Source organism: Pholis gunnellus, assembly GCF_910591455.1.
Source record: "Pholis gunnellus genome assembly, chromosome: 1".
In the NCBI taxonomy this organism is placed as follows: domain Eukaryota; kingdom Metazoa; phylum Chordata; class Actinopteri; order Perciformes; family Pholidae; genus Pholis; species Pholis gunnellus.
In genome coordinates, this window is record NC_136528.1 from 5,857,519 (window position 1) to 5,874,208 (window position 16,690).

Consider the following 16,690-nt stretch of genomic DNA (forward strand, 5'->3'; position numbering starts at 1 on the left):
AAAATAAACTTTAGGATTAGGTAAAGATAGTTGATGTTGATCAGTCTGGTGTAAAACTCTTAAAGTTTTGAGTTTGCAAGAGTTCGTGTTCACGTCTTTCACGTCTTTCACGTCTTTCACGTTACCTTGTATCTCTACATCCGTAGGAAGGTTGCATTTTGCGCTCCATGTTTACATGCTAATTTGAATGCAGTGTTTGATTTGCTTTAGATTAAGGATCTAGTAATGTAATGAAGTCATACGTCAAAGTTAAGGTTATTATTTGTGTTATCTTAAAGTTACAACAAAGACTTTCGTCCCTTTAGAAAACCTCTCATTCAGGCACTGGGAGTGAGAACGTGCTGAAACAATCGGCCCACAAGCATGAAGTAGGTTTTAATCATATCATCTCATTCTGTCTTCTTTTGTAGATTAATGACGCCCAACTGGAGAATTAGCACCACCAACTGTTAACGATAGAAACAAGAATTCATTTTCTGAATATATCTGTTTATTTATATATACATTTGTGAACATTTCAAAGGAAACTTGACTTTATACCGGCCAGTGTGTAGAATTCACTGCTCTTACGTATTACGGTATTAAGGTGCATACGAAGACAACATCTGGGTTAAGAAGCGGTTTAGGGTGAGCTGCACTTGTGTTTTAGAGTAAGTCTACTCTAGAAGGGGAAATAAAAAGTCCAAAGTTAACCAGCTCCACCAGTCAGCTGCTGTGTGTCTCAGTGGTGACAGAGAGGAGGTGGAGGAGGAGGAGGAGCTCGACTTCTCTGTGAACGGGCTGAGTGACGCTGACACCGGCTTTCTGTGAATTACTACTTCCTGTTGCGGGGCGAGGTGGTTGACCTCTGGACCTCTGGACCTCTGGACACACTGTGATATGCTGCGACTAACTGCTCTATTAGGATACAAGTAGCCTGCTGGGACACACACACACACACACACACACACACACACACATACACACACACACACACACACCATCACACACTCTCTCTCACTCTCACTCACTCTCACAAATACACTTCGATGTTGAATTAGTTTTCCAGTCCAGGAAAGTGTCAGTGAGCCTCGGTCGTTATTGAACTCTAAATATTGAGTCAGTCTCTCTGATTGAAGAGGTTTAAACTGTGATTTGTTCAGCTGATATTCCAACAGTGCTAACCCGAGACTAACCTCTTGTTTCTGTTGTGAAGGATGAAGAAGAGCTTTGCTAAAGCAACACGTTGCCACAAATGTTACCAAATAAATGGAGGCTCCACGTGCGTTATATATTGAGCTGTTCACATGTTTCCAGCCTCTCCTCTCCTCTCGTTTCTCCTCTCCTCTCCTTTCTCCTCTCTCTCTCCTTTCTCCTCTCCTCTCTTCTCCTCTCCTTTCTCCTCTCCTCTCCTTTCTCCTCTCTCTCTCCTCTCCTCTCTCATCTCTCCTCTCTCCTCTCCTCTCCTCTCTCCTTTCTCCTCTCCTCTCCTCTCTTCTCCTCTCCTTTCTCCTCTCTCCTCTCCTCTCTCCTCTCCTCTCCTTTCTCCTCTCCTCTCCTTTCTCCTCTCCTCCCCTCTCCTCTCCTCTCTCCTCTGTGTTCAGCAGCCTGCAGTTCAGTAGACGTTTCTCTGATTTATTGTCACATGACTGTTGGTCTCAGATGAATCAATCATGGCTTCTATGTTGCGTTGAGGAGTTCAGAATTTAATGTTTTTTTACAGAATCTGGTTAAAGTAAACGGTTTATTTGGGGTAAAATGAGAACATGTAGAATAAAGTGAAATATCATATTTTTAAACTTAGTTTCGGTCGGGTTTTTTTCAGAAGGTTTTACTGTTGCATTTGTTTCTTCAACAGTAACTTCTCTGTACGTGTAATACAGTTTGTGAAGCGGTCTTCTTACGACACGATGAGTACCAGACATGCGGTAAGTGAGCGAGTAGCTGCTGCTCACTCTGATCTGAACTCCGGCTCTGATGACTCGTCCCTGTCGGTCACCTTTCCTGAAACTTCTGGCGGTTTTCTCCTCTCTTATGAAACAACACTGCAGCCATGAATCACCACGGCTCACACAACAACCGCAGAGCTCCATTTCCTCACTTTGCTCCACGGATTGTAGATCTGATTTGGAACGTTTTGTCGTCAGATACAGTAAAGGGACGGTCACAATGTGCATTTATTATTGTAATTGCAAAGTGGTGAAATGTAACAAAGTACAAATTACTTAAATACTATACTTAAGTAGAAGTCTGTACTTTAATATTTACATTTTCTGCACATTTCAGAGGGAAGGGTTGTGATTTGTAGCTTTAGTTCGTCTACAAATTAAAAATCTATGTATTTTAAAACGATAAACTACCCAGCAGGACATCTTTTTTAAAACCAGCTACAACAATAACATGTTTCTTATATGTTAAGGCATCCATTATAAAAATAATCTGCATAGTGAGTACTTTTATATTTTTGATGCTTTCATTTAGTTTCTAATATTGTGGTGCTTTTACTTCCTTACAGAGTAATATTACTACTTTTGATTTTGGAAGGTCTGAGCGCTTCCTCCATCATTACACAACATCACAATCATTTAGACTCTTGGTTTTCAGTTTGAGGAAGCAGCACCATCCACGTTCCTCCTCTGTGTTTTGGTCTTGAGAACAGATCAGGTCCTCTTGTCTTCACTCCTCTCAGGGGTCAAAGGTTAAATCAATTCAACCTGTTCTCTCTTTCTCCTGCTGTGACGGAGCCATCAGGTCACTTCCTGGAGAGGGGACAAATGTCCAGCGCTCGGTCCCAGGACGTTACCTGACGGCCGGGGGTCTGGCCTTGTCATCAGCTGCCTCTGACGTCGGGATGTTTTTTCACTCCTCCTCCTCTTCCTCCTCCTCCTCCTCCTCCTCCTCCTCATGGATGTAAATCAGAGCGACGCTGCCGTTCTGTTAATAGTCACAGAGACAAAAGGAGCGCTGATTGAAGACGGTGCTGAAATGTTTTATGAGCTTCTGCCCTGAAAGAGGAAGGAGCAGCGGACTCATCAGCATGTCACAGTTTGATAAATATCAACACAATAAGCATTTAATCCCACAAATGATCATTTAAATAAATATCAGGATAAAATGAATCAATAAGAATCAATCTCATTCAAAAGTGGATGAATGAGTTCATTCTGACGGCCTGTTTAAAAATGTAATAATCCATTAAACCAATTAAAACTTTCTTTATTCGTGAATATTGTCCACACATCTTTGTCTGGAGGCTGTCGTGAGATTCACATCATTCAAATCAGTCTCAAGTTAAAGTGCATCAAACAACCGCGAGGAAGAGATTTTAACAAAGAAATCAGATCTTCTGTTCAAGTTTGTGTTCATTTTAACGTGTTTATAAATGAATGGAAGCAAAAAGTGATCTGGCTGGAGCTTGTAACACCAGCGGTTTGGTGCTTTAATATTGCAGGTGATGAAGATCATGATGATGATTGAAAGCGAGTTTCCAGTTGAGTTTGTAGCTCCTCCCCCCCTCAGACGTCTCCACGGTGTGTCTTGAGTTTCACTCTCACTGAAAAACCAGTCACACACACCAGCACGAGAGAGCGTGTGTGTGTGTGTGTGTGTGTGTGTGTGTGTGTGTGTGTGTCTGCAGCTGCTTTGAGCTTGTCAAGCTAACAATCACTTTCCAGGGATGTCACTTTGAGACTTAACCCACAATGCATTTCTCTCTGGCTGGGATTGGTGACTGGTGCTGGAATCCCTACCGGGCATGTTGGTGGAAACAATACACACATCTTTATATTTCATTGGTTTGAATTTACACTTACATGTTTGAGCCTTTAGCCCGTTTAGACTTGTATCTCTACTTCATCACTATTTAGAACAATGTTTTGTTTTGTCTTGTGCATCATGAGTCATCTGAGGACAGATCCTGCAGACAGTTTGTACATGAACTAACGAGAAACAACGTGGAAACATGAAAAACCTCAGAAAACTGCTCAGTTCTTTTATTAACTTTTGTTTTTGCCTTTTATAAAATGTAATTCTGGGCCACTGAACCTGTAATATAGCTTTATCTTACTCTATAATAGTACATCATATTTTATTTGTTGATTTAGTTTCACATTAATAATCTAAAACTTGGTTATCAAACAAATGTAGTGGAATTTACAATGTTAGCTTCATGTTTTTAGAAGCGTTTCAGTGATTGTAACATTGTTGAATGACCAAATTAAAATGAATATACAGCTCTTAAAATGGCAATTTCTAAGATCTTAATTTCCAGAAATGTTAAGTCGCTGTCCATCGTGTTATGAACTGTTATTGGGAAAAAATGCTCTATCGCAGTTTTTCTTCTCTTTTGGAGCTTCTGAAAACCTGAATGTCACATGTAGCTGTAGGCTGAACGTCATCGTTTACACTCAAATAGAAAATCATCCAGGACGGACATGTTAAGAACTGTCACTTTAAGCAGCGGGAACGTGGGTTCTTTTGGGGTTGGGGGGGGGGGGGTGTTCAGCTGTTGTAGCAGGATTACCAGAGCAAGATGACCCCCCCCCCCCCCCCACCACCACCAAACACCCCACCAAACCACACACATAGAGAGGAAACTGGAGGACTGGAGGTTTTAAGAGATCTTTCTCTGGATCATTCTTAGTAAATGCAGGCGGACTTAAGTTTTATTTGAATGTTTAAAGCTTCTCCGAGGTCCACGCCGTTCTTTAGTGGGTTATCGTTTGATCATGATTGAAGTTAAACCGGAGATCAGATGAGTGTTGTTCTTTCATCAACATGTTCAGAGTTGGACGGTTGGATGGCGTGTTGTGCAGAATAAAAACAGAACATGACTTCATCTTAAAACCAGCAGCAGCAGCAGCAGCGAGTACAATGCAGCGGTATCAACATGATACTGAGCTGCAGTGGTGCAAGAAGTGAAGTAACAATACTAACACTAATACCACACTGTGAAAATACTCCACTATCAGTAATCCTGCATTCAAAACCGTGGTTCTGATGTTTCTATAAGATTATTATTATATATTATTATATATTATCATAAGTTCTCACGCTGTCCTGTCTCTAAAAAGAAGAACAGCTCGGTTTCAGCTTTGTGACGTTGGGTTTTCCAGCTGATCTGATTTTTAACAGTTTATTTATCGTCAAAAAAATAGAAAAGAACAAAATAAAAGAACAACTTTATTCTATTAAAATAAGTTGGCAGCGACATTTGTGACATTTCTCCTAAAACATGACCTGACTTAAGTTTGTTTTCATATTTTCATGATGTTTATTGTGTTGGCTAACCCGAATGTTTAATTGTTTCTGTGTTTTTACATATTGCACTGTTCATTTCTGTGATACTTTTATGACACGCTCTGCTGTGATACTTTTTCAAGAAATACTATAATATGATATTTTATTACCTTCTTTCGACTTACTATACATACTGTCTTTTTTAAGAGATTTCTTTCAACGTACAACGTACTTTAATATATTTAAAAAACATTTCTTTCTTGGCATATGTCCTTTTTATGACATTTTTTGACATTATTTTTTAATCACTTTTTTATCGTGACATTTTATGACATTTCTTTTACACACTTTACTGACAAAATTTCAGATTACTTTACATGCTATACTTCATTTTATTAAATGAAAGTTTGTCTAAACATACTACACTAAAACACATGTTTTAACATAACATACTGTGACATTTTTTATATTTTTCACTTTTTCTTTTTGATGACATAATATACTATGACGTTTTCATGCTCATGCTATGAGCTTTTTATGACCTTTTTTTCTTGATACTATGACATTTTTTGACATACTACACATATACTATTTATATTATACTATAACCTTTTTATTGTATTTTCAAATACTGTACCATACATGCCATACTATGATATAAAAAAAAAAGTTCATGACATTGTATACTTTTTAAGGCATAACATACTTTAATGACATTTCTTGGCAGACTATATTGTTACTTATGACATTTTTTTGTGTCACATTTATGATATACTGAACTGGACATGCTTTACTGTCAGCATGCTACATTATGAGATCTAATGATTTTGTACGACATGCAGTGTTGTATGATATTTTCATGATTCATTCTGTGACCACTACCCCTGATCAGCTGGACAGCTCAGCACTGCTCCTGCCTTCACCGCTTGGCGTCGCAGATCTTTATTCCACTCGCCAGCTGTGTGATCTCCTCGCCTGGTCTGGGCGGCTCATCGGTGGTGGCCCGGCTTGCATGTCTGCTAAAAGAAATGTCTGGATTTTGTGGGTTCACGGTTCGGTATCGTTTTCCCAACAACTGCCGACAACATGTGTTCAGACCAGCCAGCCAGTCTGGAGTCTGATATACGAGAGGAGGAGGAGCAGATCGACTGTTCTCACTTCCTCTGATTATCCATCGTCACACATCTGGATTCCTAGTGGATTGATACTGGACACTCGGGTCTCTGAAATTAAAGAAGCAACTGTAATGTTTTCATATGCTCTGAGTCGACACAACAAACAGCCAAGTCGGAACAGTTAACATTTACAGACGCACGTTTAACACAGCAGGGAGACTCTTAATTTATTTAATGTTGACTTTTTATGATATTCTTTAGATATTCCGGAGGAGACCCCGGGGAAGACCCAGAACACGTCGGAGGGATTACATCTCCCAGCTGGCCTGGGAACGCCTCGGGATCCCCCAGTTTGAGCTGGAAAATGTTGCGGGCGAGAGGGAAGTCTGGGTCAGCCTGCTTGGCCTGCTGCCACCGCGACCCGACCCCGGGTAAGCAGAGGAAAATGGATGGATGGATGATATTCTTTATGGCATGCTATACTGCAACTCCTTAATGAGTTGTTTTATGTGATGCTATACTATGTCATTTTCATGGCTTATTATACTGACATTATTTAAGGTCCAACAGTAGTTTGACAAAGTTTAAATAGACAGTGCTGTTACGCTTTAGCCTCGGATACGTCTGAGTCACAGTAACATTAACAATATAACAAAGAAAATAACGTTATTGCATCTAATAAATCTAATAAAGCGCAAACAAGTTACATTTTTCCAGGAAATATTTATTGAAAATGCAAATGTACATTTTTATGATACAAATCGACTATCCAGGTGAATCATTTTTATTATTATTGTTTTTTTTATCTTTTAGATTTTTATATTTTCCATAAACATCCTGCAACATTACAGTACAACACATACTTTCCACGTGGTGGTCTGCAGGTACAGGAGGTCTGTTTCATATGAGCAAACATGAAGAATGTATTCCAGAGAGACACATGTATTTAGAATGCACCGCCATGCTCCCCTCATATCCTTTCTGTCTGTTACTGGAGATGAAACCAGATGAAAGTGTTGGATTGTGTTCGGTCAGTTTGTTCTTCAGTCGGGTCCAACGCTTCCTTTCTCTCTGTGTTGTCGTCCTTAAATATCAGAACGGCTGTGCTCGATCAAACTCCAATAAATAAATAAAGTGCTCCACGTACAGCTGGATTTAAATCAGTTAATACACCTCTCTAGTGTTGATTATAATAAGCATACTTCACTTCACTGGATATACAGTTTATTAGCTTTCTAACAGTGAAACATCTAAGAATCTGATATTGCAAATCGTTTAAAAAAGGTATTTACAAAAACAAGACACAGCATGAGGAATTCTGGGTAAATTCTGATCTCCAAACAATGACGACGACGACGGACTGAACCGAGTCCAGAAGCTGTTTCCCGATCGTCTGTATCACGACCTCTTTTTTTAAAGTTTTTGATATTAATCTTTAAACCTCGTCAGTCGTGGCAGCACACATGAACTCCACGGAGACGCGCAGAGAAATGAGTTTACGCTCAGAAACAAATAACTTACTTTTTCCTTTGCTGAACATTTGCGTTCCTCTGACGGGGAGGTGGCAGCGCAGCTAAACGTTTGACCTCTTTGAAGCGTGTTTTTTTAAAGGCGTTCGTGTATCATTTTAACATTCATAAGTTATTATACTGAGTTATTATACTCCAGTGAACTGCCTGTGATTTGTATTTCACATGGTGGGGAAGAAAACGAGTAAAAGAAAACATTCACGTGTCTTATTTCTATTATTCTATTCTATTTCACAAATATATACCTCAACATTTTGCCCATAGCAATCAATTTTCCAATTAAAGTAAATTGAATCTTAATTACATTCTTCCTTGACATTTCTAAATGCTGACAGACTTCACTGCCAAGAGTTTATATTGTGACCTCCGTGTGATATTTTCTGAGAATGTGAGACTTTAGTTCATATAAACTGGAGGGAGGGTAGAAATGGAGGCTTTGTTGAGACCAATGTTGAGTAATGTGAGTATTACTGATGTCAGTTAGAGGCTGCCTGTCTTCTCCTCCGTGTTCTCATTAGTTTACAGGAAACATGTGTTAAAGGATATTTTCAGTTTGGTGAAATCATTCCTCCTGTTTTTTTTGGCCAAAAAGGAAACCCCTGTTCTAATTCCTATTTAAGAGAAGGACAAAAAAATATTTAGTTAATATAAATCGTCAGCAACCTGAGCTGAGTTTAGACCATAGACTGTCTATAGGAAGTGGACGTACTCATGGTGACGTCACCCGTTGGTTTGTGGACTGACGTTATGAAGCTTCGAGTTCGGCAATTTGGCCGTCGCCATCTTGTGTTGTTGTTTTTTAGCAACCAGTGAACAGGAAGTGACCATATCTGGACTGAGGAGGAGTGACGTAGAGACGCCGTATAAGTCTCTGGTAGAGACCTGTCAATCACTGTGTAGCCCCGCCCTAAAGCATCCCCTGCTTTATGGTCTGTTTGACTCTAAATGGACCATCATTTACTAAATGAACATCATGCTGTATTGAAGAAGACTTGAAACTAGAGATTGAGAACATAAACTCATGTTTACAATGTTTACTGAGGTAATAAATCAAGAGAGAAGTAGAGTCATTTTCTCATAGACTTCTATACAACCAGAGGAGTCGCCCCCTGGTGGACACTAGAGAGAATGCAGGTTATACACATTTCTACATCAGCTTCACTTGGAGGTAGCCACCTGGTTTCGACAAATCAAGTGAGTATCTTCTAAAGTTACTGTGCTTTTAGTATGAAATTCCCTCTCGCCTGTCCAGGAAGATGATATAAGAATCTTTGCACTATAAAGAAGACATGGATTTTGTCTTCTGTCACTTAGATTAATTGTAAATTAAGAAGATGGCCAGTATGAACAGGAGGAATGATTACAGCGTGCAAAAAAGCACAAAACCTCTCCTTTAAGACATGATATCAACAAGATGATGGACTGATGTTAAAATGATACACTGAACAACTTTTAATAAATTTAAATTTGTTAAATTAAAACTCTTCTCATATGTAACAACAACAAAAATAACTCATCATTTGGTGTCGTCATAAGTAGGCCACGCTCGTCTTTATGTGACTCTTTTAAATAGTAGATATCAGACGTCAAAGGTCACATTCGGTGCCATGCAGTACCACCTCCCGGCCAGCCGAGGCAGCAGAACAACTAACTGGAGTAGCAAGAGCGTCACTCGTGCAGTCCGGCCAATCAGAGCTCAGTATTCCACTCTCCCAACATCCTAAAGCAACACGGCTGAGGTTTCTTCTTCCTCTTCTTCTTTTGTTTTGTTGTTCTAGAGGATGTGAACACTGGTTGTGTGTGTGCGTGTGTGTGTGTGTGTGTGTGTGTGTGTGTGTGTGTGTGTGTAGTGTGTGTGTGTGTGTGTGTGTGTGTGTGTGTGTTTAGGACCACTGGCAGGAGCAGTCGGTGGGCTCCTGGATGGTGTAGCTGACCCAGGTTGCGTTGCCGCTGCAGTAGAGCTGCACGGAGCGCCGCTGCAGCCCCGTCTCCCTGCAGCACTTGCAGAATCGAGCGTACGTGTTGATGTTGTAGTTGTAGATGCTGGCGGACGGACACTTCCCATCACACGACACAATGTTCACCTGCAGGACACAAGAGAATCGGTACAGGTGCAAGGTAGCAGGGCGACAAAAAGAACCAGCGAAATAACATAAATGGAGTTGTTTAAGGGTCATTTTTTACAATCTGCGGTATGTTGTCTGCTGTTCCAATACAAGCTGTTTCTTTTTCATGACATGTCCTACTCATATGGTAGCAAGAGGTTAAGAAGTTGCGATTCGGACACAGAACATACCGGCCTGTTGCTGCGACAGTCGTTCTTCCTGATCGTCATCCTCACCGTCACCTTCTGACACGACTTCCCGTCTTCTTTGCCTGTTCACACGATAACAAACCAAATCAGTTGGAAGAAAGTTAACGTGAGATATCCAAAAACAAAAAAAACATCTGAGTTGCATGTAGAGACACAGCAAACACCAGGAAAGAGGATTTCATTGAAGTTGAGAGGCTGTAGATCATGCACAAAGTGTTTTAGTGGATGGTTGAGTTAGATGAAGGATACAACTTGTACTTTATATGAAAGCTTTAAAGTTAGAAAGTAACAAAGGAGGAAGCTTAACAAAAATATAAAGGGTCGATGAGATGCTTCATGCAGTTATCACATACACAAAATGGCTTCAAAACAATATTTTCAAATATAAAATAAGCATAAGTATAAATAAAATGAATGCAACAAAAAGACAGTTTTTTTTGTAAACATGCTCTGTCAACTTTGCTTTCATTTAAAATACAAAACAAACTGAGCAGTAACATCAAGCTGCTATGTGTGGCATCTGGTTTATAACAGTAAGATTACATATCAGCGCTCTCATTATTTTTTCAACTCTGATTACTTTTGATCTGTTTGCTCTTTTACAAACAACGCAGCTGTTTTCGAGTAAGTAAGTAATATATTACATTCATAGTTCTTAATGGAATCATTCAGGTGTCTTCCCACGTCCCACTCGTAAAAAAAGAACAAACTAGACACGTCACTCATGAATAATTATGGTTCTATATCAAACATCCCATTTTTAAGTAAAATCACTAAAAAGGGCCGTCTTTGGCACTAAACAATTGTTTTGATGTCCTCCAATCTGGTTTGAATCTTTATTAAAGGACAGAGAGAACTTTGTGTCTTTAGGTAATGTCACATTTGCACAGACAAATATGACATGCGGCGTTCCCCTCGGCTCCATTCTGGGGCCTCTTCTGTTTGAACTCTAACTGCTTTCACTGGCTACGATTGTGGAAAACAACTAAACAAGTTACCATGATTATGCAGATGAGACACACACACACACACATTTACGTAACCACACCAACAGGGGACTATGGTCCAATTAAAGCGTTGAGTAAATGCATTGGACAAATCAACGATTGGATGTGCCAGACTTTTAGTTTGCTGTTTTTTGAGCCAAGGAGGAAAGATTAAAAGTCAGTGCTCTATTTCAATCGTCGATGTTAAAAACCACAGACAATGTCAGAGATCTTGGTGTAGTCACAGACTCAACAGCCACACATTTTTTTTTTTTTTTTTGAGCAAGATTTTACTTTAAGAACTCTGGATGCTAAAAATAACTCCTTCCACTCCGCTACTCTATTATTTGAGTCTTTTTAAATGAATACACAGGCGATTCTTGACGTGTTTGCACTGATGAGTCTTTAATAAGTAATAAGCCTCACATAGCAGCTTCGGTTTCCCACACAGCTCCCCCTGGTGGTGGAGCAGCACAGCGGCTATGGTGTAGCAGCATGCAGACCTTCTACAGCAGCTACAGACACCAACCCACATCAGTATCTACTGACACATGCAGACGTCTAAGCCCGACTACTGGGCAACTACCAACAGCACATTGTTGGCAATCAACAATGCACTGCCCAGACAGTGCTAAATGGGGAAAGAGTTTAGCTGTCGTGTTACATGTACGTGATCCACAGGGAGGGGCTGGGGGTCAATACTTCTTACTGTCCTCTCAAGTGTGACATCATTCTTGGCCTGCACACAGGATCGTGTCCCCGCCTTCTTGAAGGTGTTAAATCACCTTTATTTACTTCAGTAAATTCGTTTTTTTTTCATCACGTTTTTTAAGATAAAAACTTTCAAAAAAGGGAATTCACAAGCAATCGTCAGAAGTTAACAACTCCATGAAGCAAGGAGGATGCAACATCTGCATCATAAATGTTATAAATATTGATATCTTTTTTTATTTTGGCAGCATGTTTTGGTTTTATTCTACTGATTTTGATTCAACAGAGACCTGAAATGAGACAGTTGAGAGGACCGTTTGGTTGCAGTCAGACTTCCTGTGTTTTATTGATTTTCTGTTTGGTTTTTGGAGGGAGTACATTGTTGAATATCAACAATGGCACTGACAAGCCTTGTTGTTTTGGTACCTCGTTCACAGTTTGTGTTAACTGTGGGAGTCAGGGGGCTAACGGGGAAAGGGAACAGAGAGAATCCAGTACCTGGTGGGATTGGTACATGATGGTAAGCTGCAGCACATAAACATGTGATCAGATGCTTTTCAGTGACTATACTACTTCTATCACTTGGCACTTTGAAAGAGTTATCCGTTGCCATTTGTTACTGAATTCACTGAAAAGCACGCCGACAGATCTCTCTAATCTGAATAAAACAGCAGACAAATGTAACAGAAAACAGCAGCTGGGTTCCAATTGGGACAATGTTGGTTGAAGATTTTTGGACTGAAACGGACAAAACTGAAGGGCAAACATGTTGGAAACATGTTGAGCGGCAGGTGAAGGCACTCTTCAGTGTCAGCAGCCTACAGCTCTACTCTAACTACCGGACGCGCCGCTACGCTCAGATCAGATACTCACACGTCTTGCAGCATCCGTCCATGTAACTTATGATAGTTCCACCGATCTGAGTGCAGAGGAGACACAAAATGTTGAGATATAAATAAAGATAATATGAGTTTGTTTTCAGAAGGTTGATGGCTGTGCAAATATTCAATATGTCAGATAACAATTTGGGGAATTCTGTATTTTATCCCCAAATAAACGTACAGATCAGTTGTTCTCAAACTGTTTCTGGCTCGTTAAATTGCCAAAAAGTGCCAGAGTTTTAGACCCAAAAGACAAAAATCTGTCCGGCTATTTTCACGAAGTCCAGAGCAAGAAAAGAGTCATTCATAAATCAGTTGTTTCACTATAAATGTCTTGCTTCACATTAAGCAACACTATTATGAATCAGGAACAGAATCATGCAGCATAAAAACAAATGTTGCAAGTAATAAGACAGTAATGATTATCTCCTGCCAGGTGATTATGGTTAGGTTGTGTGTGTGCGTGTGTGAGTGTGTGTATGTGTGTGAGTGTGTGTGTGTGTGTGTGTGTGTAATGCTGACCTTCATACACTCTGTTTCGTTGAATGGTGGGCAGCTGTAGGAGTAGGAGATGAGCGTTGGTCCCGACAGAGTATCTGTGCAGTCAAACTTCACGCAGTTTGATACCCAGGACTTCCCCGGCTGAAAACACAGCGGCAGCATCAACTGATGTACTACAGTAGTACTACTACTACTACTACTACTACTACTACTACTACTACTACTACTACTACTACTACTGATGGCTAATCTGACTCCGGCTGAGCTACACAAACAGGGATGAAAAACACTTTTCGGGGATAGATAAGACTTGTTAAACTGAAATTGTAGTGAGAACCTAATATCCAGTATTACTAATAAACTATAACTGATGTATAACTAGTCGACTTCCTACCTTGTAGAGAACAGTTGTCCCGTTCTCCTGTTCGTAGAGGCAGGAAATATTCTTACAAACACCGCAGCACGTCGTCTGGTCCTTCGGGGGAACGTAGATCTGATTCTGAAACACGGGGAAGATTAGTTTTAGGAAATGGTGACATTACATATACATATACAGTATATGTGTGTGTGTGTGTGTGTGTGTGTGTGTGTGGTCTTACTGGTTGGCAGTGGGCGGAGCAGTTGATGCTGTTGGTGCGCAGCAGGTGGAAGCCGCTCGTCGGGTCGAGGCTGCGGCTGCACTGCCGGCTGTGACACACACCGTCATGGTGCTCCACCAGAGTCTGACCCGGACGCAACATGCCGCGCTCACCGAACACACACACCGCCTCGCGCACTGAACACACACACACACACACACGCACACACACACACACACACACACACACACGCACGCACACACATCCACGGTCAGAGGTCACAGTGAACACAAGGTCTCTGAACTTTGTTCAATTAACGTCATCTTTAGTTAAAACGTTTTTCCCTTTAAAATCATTTAGATTGTATTTGTTTATTTCAGCTTCTTCTTCTATGCTCCCTATATGATGTATGCCTGTATTAATCCTATTATTTATTTAATAATAATAATAACTTTATTCATACAGCACCTTTAAAAACAGAGTTTACAAAGTGCTTTGACAGACAAAGTAAGAGAATAATAACAACAGAACGCTCAGTGACATAAACTGAGAAATAAATAAAATCATTTCGTGAAATCAACAAGTAAAAATAAACATCACATACTGATTACTTATTTGTGTGTTTATCCATTTTAATTGTGAATCAAGTTAAAATAAATTGTTGTTACGAGAGAACGTGTGCAGCAGTAGCTGCTGCAGAACGTAGAGCCGGTCTAACTCACCACACTTGTATCTTTTGCAGGCGCACTGGTTCTGTGGGTCGGACTGGAGGGCCCGGTCCAGCTGGACGGCTTCTCCCTGCAGAACACAAAGAGAACCGAACCAGAGACACTTAGAGAACCAGGGACACTTAGAGAACACACAGAGAACCAGGGACACTTAGAGAACGCACAGAGAACCAGGGACACTTAGAGAACACATAGAACATACACAGAGAACCAGAGAATACATACATTGACTGAGTGAGTTATATGCATCATATTAAAAACAGACTAAATATTTAATCATGACGTACCAGGCCACATTTTGGGGAGGCAATCTTTTCACAGGAACACTCTGAAATCACACAAACATGAATGCTCATCATCTTAATGTTTCAGCTGTGTTTAGGCTTTAAGATGATCAAAAGATCCAGAAATTAAAAACCCATTAAAACCCTTTTTTTTAAATGTGTAAGTGGATCTTAATCTCATTTAAAAGCTCGGCCTCATCGTGGGAGTTTTTACGAGTCGTACCGCATGTTTGGTTCAGACAGCAGCGACTCGGACTGGACACGGACGCCACCGACATCCCAACAGGACAGACAAGCAGAGGACACCTGTAGGGCTCACACACTGCACACACACACACACACACACACACACACACAAAGTAAAACTAGTCATGTAGGAATCAGCTGTTTGCATCGGAGCAGATAAATCCAGGTAAGCCAGGTGAAAAGTATCTATTAAATAAAGTATATTATATGATATTATGGACATATTTTAGCAACAAGAAGTTGTATTAATACTAAACCAGGCGGCAAACCTCCGGTTCTGAAGAGTGAAGTCAAAGCTTCATGTCTTAAAGCTGCATTCTCTCTAGTGTCCACCAGGGGGCGACTCCTCTGGTTGTATAGAAGTCTATGAGAAAATGACTCTACTTCTCTCTTGATGTATTACCTCAGTAAACATTGTAAACATGAGTTTATGGTCTCAATCTCTAGTTTCAAGTCTTCTTCAATACAGCATGATGTTCATTTAGTAAATGATGGTCCATTTAGAGTCAAACAGACCATAAAGCAGGGGATGCTTTAGGGCGGGGCTACACAGTGATTGACAGGTCTCTACCAGAGACTATACAGCGTCTCTACGTCACTCCTCCTCAGTCCAGATATGGTCACTTCTGTTCATTGGTTGATGTCCGGATGGACATTAGAGAGAATACAGGATTTAAGACACTTCAGCTTTGGCCTCACTCCGTCTGGTCTCGACTTTTGTGGTACTTGCTTTTTATTTTTATTTTCTATGTTTATTGTATGTTTCTACATACTCGGCAATAAACCTGATTCTGATCGTGGTCACAATTCTTAAACAAACAAATGTAAAGATATCAAAACTGATATGCATCGATTATGAAATCCTTTTTTCTTAAATGTTTAAATATCCAGCCTGTGTGTGTGAAAACACAGAGTGTGTGTGTTGTCTGACCACATTGGTAGGCGGGGCAGCAGCGGTCCGTGGTGTTACCGTCCACCGTCAGCACCTCGCCGTCCTGGCAGAGAGGAGGCGTCTCCGGACACGAAGAACACACTGCAGTAAAAAACACACACACTTCATTCGTCACACCGACGGCTTCACGTGAACCTGCTGATGGTTCACCGGTAGTTACATGTTTGAATGTGTGAACTGACTGCAGATGTGGGCGAGACAGCAGCTGCCGTCGGCTCTGGTGGCGATCAGAGTCTGGTCGTCTCTGCAGGCGGGAACGACCGACTCGCAGAGTTCAGGATCGCACTCTGAAACATGAAAGGAATCGTTCCACGCTTCAAGACAACATCTTTATTCACTGTCATAGTCGAGTTAAATGACTAAATATAGCACTTTCATATCTGTGTATTGAACATGAAGCACAAGGATGTTAGCTTAGCTTAGCATTATCTACCTAAATGGCCTGTTTACTCCAGTGTTTACTTCCTGTCAGCTGATGGGAAGAAACTTTCATGCCAATAAGGACACATTGAATTGAATTGAATATGTTGTATAGTTGTAATCCTCGTTTGAATGCAGAGTTTCTGTGTGTGTTTCTTATTGGATTAGTTTTTGATACAGTATTCATAAAGAACTTCTTTATAATAAAAAAGATGAAAGATATTGCAC

The 16,690-nt window shown here is 40.5% G+C and overlaps 1 protein-coding gene across 1 annotated transcript in view; it reads right to left on the reverse strand.

The window, feature by feature from the left end:
• Positions 1–9,744: 9,744 nt before the first annotated feature.
• Positions 9,745–16,690, reverse strand: part of otog (otogelin) — a gene marked incomplete at both ends in the record, with an annotated part of 54,243 nt that continues 47,297 nt past the window's right edge. The window contains 12 exons of the mRNA XM_079160460.1: positions 9,745–9,945; positions 10,158–10,237; positions 12,299–12,370; positions 12,746–12,791; positions 13,276–13,395; positions 13,649–13,753; positions 13,854–14,029; positions 14,555–14,630; positions 14,848–14,888; positions 15,068–15,166; positions 16,022–16,123; positions 16,225–16,329. Coding sequence (XP_079016586.1) covers positions 9,745–9,945; positions 10,158–10,237; positions 12,299–12,370; positions 12,746–12,791; positions 13,276–13,395; positions 13,649–13,753; positions 13,854–14,029; positions 14,555–14,630; positions 14,848–14,888; positions 15,068–15,166; positions 16,022–16,123; positions 16,225–16,329 — 1,223 coding nt within the window. The remainder of the gene's footprint in view (positions 9,946–10,157; positions 10,238–12,298; positions 12,371–12,745; positions 12,792–13,275; positions 13,396–13,648; positions 13,754–13,853; positions 14,030–14,554; positions 14,631–14,847; positions 14,889–15,067; positions 15,167–16,021; positions 16,124–16,224; positions 16,330–16,690) is intronic.